This window comes from Anabas testudineus, chromosome 1 (assembly GCF_900324465.2).
Source record: "Anabas testudineus chromosome 1, fAnaTes1.2, whole genome shotgun sequence".
Taxonomy (NCBI): domain Eukaryota; kingdom Metazoa; phylum Chordata; class Actinopteri; order Anabantiformes; family Anabantidae; genus Anabas; species Anabas testudineus.
Window position 1 is genome coordinate 6,185,854 of NC_046610.1, and position 11,134 is coordinate 6,196,987.

General features: G+C 40.7%; 2 protein-coding genes across 4 annotated transcripts; both read left to right on the top strand.

The window, feature by feature from the left end:
* The first annotated feature begins 416 nt into the window (after window positions 1–416).
* Window positions 417–4,327, top strand: ptcd1 (pentatricopeptide repeat domain 1). The gene is made up of 8 exons (XM_026359070.1): window positions 417–1,005; window positions 1,100–1,240; window positions 1,401–1,619; window positions 1,720–1,821; window positions 2,026–2,676; window positions 3,045–3,161; window positions 3,319–3,501; window positions 3,595–4,327. Exons 1-8 carry the CDS (start codon window positions 553–555, stop codon window positions 3,838–3,840), a joined length of 2,112 nt encoding a protein of 703 aa, XP_026214855.1. The 5' UTR covers window positions 417–552; the 3' UTR covers window positions 3,841–4,327.
* A 543-nt stretch (window positions 4,328–4,870) lies between these two features.
* On the top strand, window positions 4,871–11,040 carry zgc:112980 (uncharacterized protein LOC503706 homolog). 3 transcript variants are annotated; one of them, XM_026359075.1, is made up of 20 exons: window positions 4,871–4,955; window positions 5,369–5,515; window positions 5,596–5,704; window positions 5,799–5,892; window positions 6,291–6,441; window positions 6,568–6,685; window positions 6,783–6,908; window positions 6,993–7,055; window positions 7,168–7,290; window positions 7,436–7,591; window positions 7,698–7,751; window positions 7,930–8,156; window positions 8,240–8,319; window positions 8,478–8,558; window positions 8,667–8,744; window positions 8,836–8,940; window positions 9,171–9,267; window positions 9,537–9,609; window positions 9,832–9,892; window positions 10,499–11,040. In XM_026359075.1, exons 2-19 carry the CDS (start codon window positions 5,377–5,379, stop codon window positions 9,848–9,850), a joined length of 1,893 nt encoding a protein of 630 aa, XP_026214860.1. In that variant the 5' UTR covers window positions 4,871–4,955; window positions 5,369–5,376; the 3' UTR covers window positions 9,851–9,892; window positions 10,499–11,040. The 3 variants fall into 3 exon arrangements, with proteins under 3 accessions (XP_026214860.1, XP_026214861.1, XP_026214862.1); XM_026359076.1 differs by lacking the exon at window positions 9,537–9,609; XM_026359077.1 differs by lacking the exon at window positions 4,871–4,955 and having other exon boundaries at window positions 5,490–5,515; window positions 5,807–5,892.
* The last annotated feature ends 94 nt before the right edge of the window (window positions 11,041–11,134 follow it).

An 11,134-nucleotide genomic window follows, 5' to 3' on the forward strand; every position in this document is an offset into this window, starting at 1 on the left:
AAGAGCAACACTTTAATATTAGGAAGGGAGACTGTGGAACCAAACTAGGATGTAAGATACAAATCAGTAAACCAGCCCTTTAACAAATGCACAATTTACCAGATTTAACTCAGTCCAAGAGGAGACGGAAGGTCCCTTTAATCAGGAGCAGAGGGGAGGAAGTAAGTCCATTATAAACAGCACAGACATACTAATCTACCGTCGATGTAGTCGATCCGTGTGACATCGGATCATCTGAATAGACACACTTTATTGTGTAATGTATGTGTAAACCTATGTAATAAATAGTGGTATAATATTTCAAATAACGTCTTTGTTAATTATATCCGAGGACAAAATCGACAAAACTTTATAACTTAATAAGTTTACAAATCTTGTTCGAATTCTATTATTCAGGTCTGATGTGGTTGGTGTCATTGAACATCGTGGTGCACAACATGCTTGGAGCTACGTGGTTAGCTAAACTTGTAGTAATGTAGCTATTGTGTTTGATTTAAAAACACTTACACCCGCTCCCTGCTCGTTAGCTAAAAATAGACATTACTGGTAAATATGTTAACGTCCTTTGCATGTTCGTGTGTGCGCCACGGGAGGAGAATCTCGGCCCCTGTTGCTAAGTTTTCCGGGCAGTCAGCTGTGAAGATCTCACCCAGGACTCTGAATCTGACCCCGGTCGAGGATTTGACACAACATCGGTCATCCAGGCTCCTCACACCGGGTTTCTGGCAGCTGCCCCGGCACCTTAGTTCAGGATCCCGGTCGGCAGCTTCCCATGGGGATGCTGACCCAGTCCCAGAGGAAGAGGAGAACTTCGGCTCCCTTTCCACCGATATGTCCTCCAGGAGGTTGTTCAAGAAAAGCAGCTCAGACATCCAGGACCTGCGACACCGAGAGGACAAAACCACAGAGGAAGAAGACCAGGTGAAACCTCGCAGGAGACCTGGGAGGAGAAACACACCGTACTGGTACTTCTTACAGTGCAAGAAGCTCATCAAAGAGAACAAGGTGGGTCTGGACTAACAGTGAATATACTGGATTATGTCTTTCTTCCTTTTTTGATTTCTGCCAGTGGATTTAAATGTGTTTGTTCGTCTCACAGCTGCAGGAGGCTTTGGATTTATTCAGCACAGACATGCTGCAGGGAGAGAGGCTGCAGCCGGAGGAGTACAACTACACTGTCCTGATAGGAGGCTGTGGTCGAGCTGGACAGCTCAAAAAGGCCTTTAGACTCTACAATGATGTAAGGATGTTTTATTTATTGATGTTAACACATAACATTTTGTGAACACATATCAATATCATTCCAAAGGTGTTTTAAAAAATGTTTGAGCTCTCCCTGGTGACGGGAACCGCGACCTCCTCAGATTGTGTAGTAATGTGTGGATGTATGTGTTTTTCAGATGAAGAAGCGAGGTCTAGTTCCTGTCGATGCGACCTACACTGCACTGTTCAATGCCTGCGCTGAGTCACCTTCAAAACAAGCTGGTCTTAAGCAGGCGCTGAAGTTGGAACAAGAACTCCGCCGCAAAAACTGCCCCCTCAGCACCATCACATACCACGCTCTTCTTAAGACACACGCCATCACCAACCACCTTCAAGCTTGTATTCACATTGTCAAGGTGCGACAGCTGCTCAGATTTATGTGGGTTTATAAAGGGCTGGTCCACTGAATTGTGTTAATACTTTTATATCATTATCGGTTTGTGTGTGTTTGTGTAGGAGATGCTGCAGAATGGCCATGTTGTAACTCAAGAGACCTTCCACTACCTGCTGATGGGCTGCTTGAAGGATAAAGAAACAGGATTCAGAATGACTCTACAGGTAGGTGCATCATTTCGAAAAAAACCTTTACCCATTAACATTATGGGCTGTCGGAGATGAAAATGGACTCTTATGACTCGCAAAATATTAACATGTTTAATCTCAATAATGGTCTTAGATCTCATTGTGAGACTAGTTGACTGAAATGCACATAGATAACATTGGCGAGACCACAGGTGGAATAATCTTTTGTTTCTGTGTCAGGTTTGGCGCCAGATGCTGAGGTCAGGGATTCTTCCAGACAAACAGAACTATAACCTGCTGTTGAGAACTGCAAGGGACTGTGGGATTGGTGATCCTGCACTGGCCACTGCAGTGCTGCTGAGACTCGACAGTGAGAGTCAGAAAGAGACAGAAAATTCAGATCTCAAGTCAGAGTCCAGATCACAGGATAAAATTGACATTGACCTTCTGGAGAGGCAGTTGTTCGTCCAACCTGATCCACACAGAGACAATGAGGAGTCCTTTAGCAGCCAAGAATCTTCCTGTTTGGTACCAGTCAGACAAGAAAACTATGTCCCAGCTGAATTAGTGGATTATTCCACAGCCCCAAACCTTCTGGATCTTTTTGAGGCGAGGAAGAGTGCCGTGGTTTCTCTCAGCACTGTGGATGGACCATCTGATAGACTCATGCTGATTGGAGGAGCTAAAGGTTTCTTGGAGAAGATGGTGGCTAACGGACTCAGTCCCGACCTCAGGACTCTGACCCTGTTGGCGGACACGATGGAGCCAGGACACGAGTCCCTGAGTCTGTTGTTAAAAGTTGCTAAACAACATAAAGTGAAGCTCGACGCTGCGTTTTTTAACTCTGTGATTCGCAGAGCAGCTAGAGCTGGTGACCTGAATGGAGCAAAGGTACGCACACACACACACACGCACACACACACACACACACACACACACACACACACACACACACACACACACACACACACACACACACACACCATCCACTCTCAGTTATCTGCAGTCTCCTCCTTCCTTCTATTCTTTCATGCAGAATTGCATTAAGGGGTCAATTCACAAAATATAAATAAATAAAATTCTCACTCACTTCTGGTGGTGGCATTTTTGGTTTCTGCCTCCACCCCAATAGAGTAGAGAGGAATGAAGTTTCTGTAAACACAGATACCACTAAAGTTAAGTTTAGAAATGTTTTGTTATAATTAGCTGCAGTCAGTATTTAGTTACACATGTTCTTCTGCACTTCTTTCTCTTTCCAGGCTGTGTTGAGTGTGATGCGACAGCGTAATATAAACGTGGACGTACAGACATTTGGAAGCCTTGCATTAGGCTGCGAGCGGCAGAGTGACGGCCTGCAGCTGCTAAAAGACATGGAGGTGATGACATACAATCTGAAAGTCGCCAGCTTTAGCATCAGTATTGAATTGGAACAGATGTTACACTTAGAACTGGTGATCGTTTGCTTGTACTAAAAGATTACTCATGTACAGGCAACTAATGTTATGGTTTGGTCTTTACATATGGTCTTCACAGGTGGCAGGACTTAGGCCCAACGTCCAGGTGTTCTCTGCTCTCATTGGTCAAGCAACTCGGAGACTGGATTACGTTTACCTGAAAACAATCCTGAAAACCATGAGTGAAATGCGAGTATGGCCTAATGAGGTTATCATCAAACAGCTGGAGTTTGCTGCGCAGTATCCTCCCAACTATAACCAGGTAAGTAAGAATCTGGTTTCCCAAACATCCTTGAGGCTGATAACGTTCCTGCCCAGCCTTGATTTCTTCCTTTCACTATCCTCTCCATCCTAGTACAAATCCAGGAGCAACTATTTGGTCCACATTGATGGTTTCCGGGGTTACTACCAGCAGTGGTTGAAATACATGCCTGCTCAGGGTGCTGATGACAAACAGGCAGAGCTGCAGACGGACTCTGTAGTGGTGAAAACAGAAGCTGCAGATGGACTGACAGAGTCTGAGAGGAACCAGAGAGCCAGAGCAAGGAGACATCATTCTCGTAACAAGGACAAGACGAACAGCACTGCAGCAGCTCTGTAACAGCAGTCCTAAAAATATCTCTTATTTATGTTACTGATCCTCATTCAGAATGGTCATGGTGTCAAAGCAGTGCCTTGTCATGTGGGCTTTGTCAGTAAAAGCTTAGTGAAATTTACTTTTACATAAAATATTAATGTTATATTTGTTCTGTCCCATTCACGTTGAAATACTCATAATGGATGACTGTTTGATTCAATTAAAACCTCACATTACTTAATTGTAAATATAAGGAGTCTAGGAAAGCAGATGGACAAAGAATTTGGTCATTTGTTTTCAAAGTCTTTGATCTCCAATGTATGAAAGCAGTACAGTAAAGATATGAGGTTGTCAGCTGCTACTAAGCCTAAAACATGAGGAGAAATGATTAAACTGGATTTAAAAGAGAAGCTTCAACGTTGGTTATTTGATTATTGTGACATAGACAATACAGTGGAACATTTTCCATATCAGTGTCAAAAAGTACAATAAACAAACAAAATATAAACTATCCCTAGTCCACCATCAATCATAATAGTCAGCATTAAAGGCAAACACATTATGCATACACCATCAGAAAAAGAATTAGGCCATGCATTAGTAGGTACAAAGGGACAACATAAAAAATATAAAAAATAAAAACTATCATTAAATCTCTATTTAAATACAGAAATAAATATACAAGTACAACAAACTGAAAGAAAGCTATACCTAGCACTGGACGGGGGCTTTCATCTGCATTAATAATAATGACTTATTGCATTGATCCCTTTTGGGAAATAGTTTTTTAAAAAGTTGCAAATATACTTATGATGGCACCACTGTAGAGTTTCTTGAGATGCTGCAAAAAGGAGTTGGGAGTCAACCCACTAAATTAACATACCAGCCTTATTAACTATTCAAATAAAATACAGATTTTTAATTTAATTCATTTTTAATAAATGTTATGATTATTACTATTATAAATAACTTTAACATTTATATATGTATTTATTATTTTCTTTATTGGTTCAGTCCGGGAGACGGAAACAATTAACACGACGACGGAGAAGAAGAATGCGTCACATCCGGTGACGGTGCGATTTGAGAACCCCGGCGCGAAACACAACATTTTAATTTTGTTTACAAGGAAGACGAAGGTAAGATAAATGCGTTTCCACATGACTATTTAAAACAAATATCTGTACAGTATACTTTTAACTAAAAGGCTAAACCAAAATTAGTTTACTTTCGGCCATTGTTTTAAAGGTAGTTAACTTTCGGGACTTCGGGACAGCTAGCAGCTGGCAGCTTAAAATTAAACAAAAAACAAAAGAGGTTTGGTTGGAGATTCATTTATACACTAAGTCACAATTCAGTTTATGATTTATACGATTTATTGTAAAGTAGATTGTCACATAAAGGGTGATATGGTGCAAAACGTTAAAAAGAGGAAGAAAACACGTAGGGCGTAATGTGTGACTCACTCGGGCTCAGTTCATACACAGAAACACAGATTATACAGCTGTAAGTTTGATTGTCTTTATGTTTATGTCTTTGCTTGATGAGGTAGACGTTCTGATGTGCACAACGGGAGACTGCGGAGAAATAATCATCCTCAGTGATGATGATGATGAAGATGATGATGATGATATTCAGGCTATATCATGCAGTGAATCTTCAGTTGTCATTGTGGAGGTGGAAGATGTGAAGAAGAACGGTAGCAACTTTAATTCATGCACTTGTTGTATGTGTTATATTAGAGGTTATTAATAGTCACCAGCTGCTGTTGTGTTTCAGATATTGTGTTACCTCAAAGTGCCTTGGATGAAGACCTGGTAGTAACCTTCTCCCGCCGTGCTGAGGTTCTGCCTCATGCACGCTATGACTGTCCCATACATCCTTACACGTGAGTATGATTACCACACACACACTTTCATACTCATCAGTGCCTAATTCCTCTACATTAAGGAAAATGCTGCCTATCTTTTTGTCCTGTTCAGGGCTACAGACTGTGAAGTTGAAGCTCCTGTGGCCAGTAATCAGCTTTTTTGCGATCAGTGTTTCTGCTACATCTGTGACAAGCTGGCATCATCGGTACGTGTTGATACAGTCTGTAAAGATGCTGGCGTTGGCTTCATTTGCCACACCTGTGAACTAACGTTTGGTAAAGTTTATATAAAGCTGGAGAAAACCCACAATACAGACACTGGCATGTATTATACTATGTCATAATAGTGAATCTCTCATTTTTTTATAACTGAACAATACAAGCTACACAAAGATTTTGTCGTATTTAAATTTTGTATTGTTTTAGAATATAAAAATCTTTTGTTTTCATATAACTGTCGGCATTTGCTGTAACTGAACCAGTCGATCTCATGCACTACAATTCACTAAAATCAACTGTTTTGAGCAAGTTTTTGACCACGGACAGACAAAAGTTTCGGACATGTTTTCTTCGCGTTGTTTGATGTTGTCTTGTGCGTGTTTAGTGTGCAGTGTGGAGTCAAAGCGGCAGGTGCCACTGCAACAGCCACAAAAAAAGCGATTTCTGGAACAACATCAGAAACGACATTCTGCTGGGAGGACTGAAGCATTTCAACCTTATTCTGTCAGAAATAGACACTCACCTCCGACAGGCAGGTACTTGTTCTCACATGCTGTCTATGGACATGAAGATGACATTTGCATTTGAAAAACATCAAACTGAATCATTTGTTGTGTTACTACATGTCACTAAGTCACTGGATTGGTCTCCCTTCTGTCTAGAGAATATGCTGCAGAGCTTCAGACAAGATCTGTGTGCACTGTTCTCCTCTTTTGTCAAGGGAAAGACATTACAGGAATATGGTCTTAATCTACTAAACCAGCAAGGCCTCATCCATGAGTGAGTCACGAAGCAGAGCAGTTCAGAATGTAGAAAAATAATGTTGGGGCTATTTTCTGTATGTCCAGACTGTAAATTTTTCTTCCCCCCCACCCAGTTACACACCAGTGTATGAGTTTGTGTCGTCATTCCTGACTAAAGCAGATAAACAGAACACCAGAGCTGCTGCCATCATGAGACTGGGAGCTGCTGAAGAGTTTATTCGACATTTTCAAGTCTCAGGGTACAAACACAAAGAAACATTTCCTGTTCTTGATTACTGGTTTCCTTCCAGTTAACTTTCTATTATTATTGATATTTTTTGCAGAAATTTCATCTTAACTTCTCCCATGGCAAATGCTGCTCAGGCCAAAGTGGTGCTACTGCAGAGGTAAACGCATACTCCAACTTGTTTTATCTCTGCAGCAAATTCATGTGATACTATATATTTTTATATTATTTATATATTTTTTCTGTGTGTGTGCACATGTCTGTTTTCCCAGAGTCATAGCATCAGTGCAGCGACAGATTGTGATGTTTGAATTTACTCCAGAATTCTCTAGCAAAATGCAGGAGTTTTACAAGAAATTATATTTCCCTGCTGATCTGAAGAGCATGAAGAACAGGTGTGTGTGTGTTTGTTTAAAATATTGCTGTTAACTAATAGCGGTTAATAAGAGTTTCTGTGTGTTTTCCTTTTCATTCCCCATTCAAGGCCACACATCAGAGTCTTTTTGTAAATGAATAGAACTTGATTTGGATGTGTTTCAGCCTGTGTGTCCGTCCCTGGGATGACGTCCTGCTCATGTCTGTGCTGAAGGGACAAAATGTGTCAGGCATTCGCAAAGATAAAGGCAAGAAGGACGTCCTGTTTGAACAGATTTCTGTGGTTCTGCTGAGAACAGAACTATTACAACAACAGCGCAGGTAAACAATGGATAAACACATCTTTTCATAATTATGTAGATTAAATGCACAAATCATTTTCTTACAACAAGAACTGAAACCAGACATGGGTGTGTTGTGCTTTTAGGTACAGAGAATTGTATCGATACCTACGGGTGATCCAGTCTGACGATTCCAAACTGTGAGTGTTCATTATCACATCATAATTTTATTATTTATTTTATGCTTTTCTTCACAAATGTTGCCAAAACACACTTTTAAAAATATGAACATGTCAGTACAAATAAAAATTAAACTGCATCTCACCATACCATCTCACACGTTGTTGACTCGCTCCACTCGATTTCTGTCTCCCACAGCTTGCAGCAGCTTCAGGACCTCATCCCTTTCTTCAAGTGCTTGGACGGAGACTTAATGTCAGCAGTTCACAGTTTGTTCCCCTCAGTAAATGCCCCCGCCACTCGCCTTACTCCGTTCCTCTTCCTCTTTTATCTCCGCATCTTTGAAACAGCAACAGCACCAAAATTGATGGTCAATCAGCCAGCACAGCTCTGCTGTTCTGATGCGACATGGGAGCCAATTAAAGGTCAGACAAAGATATATTATGACTTAATCACTTTACCTCGGGTATGTTTCCCTTTAAGGACTCAGACTCTCTCCTCTGTCTAGACGCTGTGCCACTGAAGCGTGTTGAGCTGGTGAAGTTTGCTCTCAGGGCTCAGAGACTCTGCTCTGCTGTGTTCTTTGATGTGAGTCTTCAGCTCTGCATCACAGTTTACTGTGCTGTTTAGAAATCTCATTAATGCAGATCTAATGATGCAAACTTCACTTTACACAACCCATCAACAAAAAATCACCTGTAGAGACCTGTAATTATTTATTAATTTACCTTTTGCTCTTGGTATAGTCTCAATGTTGGGCCCATTTACTCACAATCGTCAACTCACCCTCTGGTTCACTCTCTGCACCGAACCCACAGTTTCTGCACGTATGTATCTCCAGCTTATTTACAGCTCTTCCACCTTTTATATTTTTGCATTTATTATGGTTGTACTTGTGTTCATTCTGTGTTGTCTGCTCAACCTCTGGACTTCAGGAAGCAAGAGTTGTTGTAAATTCTTTACTACGAGACCTGGACGGGTCAAACATACAGATCCCACGGTTCTTTCAGGAGGTAAGTCTGTTTAGATGACACATGAATTTTCAAACTTATGGATGTCCCGAGTGGTAATAAAGTTAATAAATTTGTGTGTTCGTGGTTACAGGTGTACCCAGATCAGTCCTTGTTGCTGGTGGTAACTGGGGCTCTATGTTGGAGAATTCTTAACGCTCCCCTGAGCCCAGCGCTGCCTGTGCTCAACACTTTTAAGGTATTTTCCATCAGGTGTGACATCCTGTTTGTGGACATTTTATAAGTCTATGTTTTGTTTTGATGAATGCAACAAATATACACTTTACTGAAATAAAAGTCATTTTACATAAACATATACCGATACATATAATACAGTGACTTTTAGTCATCAGACATGTTCTTATTGTATCAAGGGGCCATTAAGCTGAAGCCAGTAAGATTTTATCTGTTGATTTTTCTGTCTCTCAGGAGAATATGTGGGCTCTCGAGTGGCTGTGGGACAGTTTAGGGCTACGCCTCAAAACCTTCTTACAGGAGATCACGCAGGAGATGGAAAACACAAAAGGTGTGTGGATGTCTTTTCTTGATGATGAGTCAGTGTACTGACCTGGTTGAATTCTTAGTACCTCAGCTAACATCTCTGCTCCTCAAAGCTTCAGTACACCTCAAATGAGGACTGCACTGGGACACAAATACAAGCATCCACCCATTTAAAATATTGTTCTACAGCACAAGAAGTGGTCAGAAACTCTTTAGTGTATCTGTAAATGAAGATGAAACAACGTGAAGAAGTGGAACACAGCCACATAACAACAGTCTCTTTGTTTCTGTCAGATCCAGATAATTTTTTACCCTTTCTTCACTCCATCGTATTCACTCTGTCTTCTTCAGCAGAGAACTGGGACCAGTGAGTCACATTTTATTTATAACATCAGCAGCAAAAGCACACAATCTTGAGCTGGGGGAAGAAGTCGGGTGTGTAATTCTAAGTTAGTAAGAGCCTGTAGCTCTGATAGGTTCTTCCCTCATGTGGTGTTGGTGATGACTACTGTGGTGATCTTTCACTATTTGTCCTTCATGCTCTGTTTTTTTTTTTGTTTTTAACCCACTGTGTTGTTTCCCCCTGCAGGCAGTCCAGTGGCCATTAACCTCTTCTCCTCTCAAATGAAGGGCCTATCTCACAGTCATCTGTAAGTCCCACAGCTCTCATCAGCCTTTCCTTTCTTCAAGTCTTGTGATTTCAGAATCCTCTTGTACAGGAAAAGTCTGTAGCGTCTTTTTCCTTGCAGCCGACTGTACGTTCAGGCTCCCTGTGGAGTTTTCACCCACTATTTGTCACTAAAACCTTTTGAGGGCTGATGAATGTGTTGAATGTGTTACTCTCTTCAGTAGTATGTATCGTTAATATCTCTTAACATTCATCTTCTATTCGCCCATTTCCTAGTGCACTGCTCCATTTTGTGACCCATTACTGCCACCAGGTGTTAATCAACAGAATAACATTGAACTGAGTCTTGACTCTTTGCGCTCATGCACTTAAATTTGCATCTCAGACATCTGTAGTCATGGGAATGTGTATCTTGCCCCAGTTTTTGTGGGACAAACGTGCTATTGAAACAACATAATAAGATCATTGCTTATTACATTATTAAATGACTTAAACTAATTCATCAATAAATCAGAATAGTTCTTCATACCAGTCTTGAAACAGTCTGAGTAGATCAGGATATAGTTTTTCCTCCCCTCAGGCTTGATGCTCCTTATTCCTGTACTTATTTCCCCTCTTGTGGTTGCAGATTGTCCTGATTGCACATCGATTCTTGTGGAAGAAACACTGATTGCTGCCTGGTCTCCTCTACACAGGGTCGAACAGTGTGGAGAGTTATCAGCTGCACGCAGACGTGAGAATATATCTCCAGACCAGTACAACACAGACTTGAAACACATCCTCACTGTTGTTCAGTATTTAACAACATGACACTTTATGTTGCTTTATTCAGCGTGCTGCTGGTCTAAACTGAACAAATTTAATTCTGCACTATGGGCTACTTTTATTTTAACTGAATGGTGTTTACGTTCATTTCTGAAAATACTTTTGGAGATTCACTTTATTAGAAATGTACATAAGAGGCAATTATGTAACACTGGTGAATAAATGAAAAACAGACCATTTTACTGACCATGTTGGGAAAGTTTTGGTTTGCTGAGTTATTGCTTAATTTGAAATCACACTGTAAAATGTGTTTTTTTCAGAGTAAATATACACAAAATAACAAAAGTACAGTGTTTAACAGATGGAGGCTGTTCTGTCATCATGTTGATCAGGTGTAGTTCAGAAATTAAGTGTCTGCAACAAACAATGGTGGAAGAAATACTGATCTTTTACATATGAAGAGTTCCATTACCGCAGTCTAGAAATACTCACAAGTAAA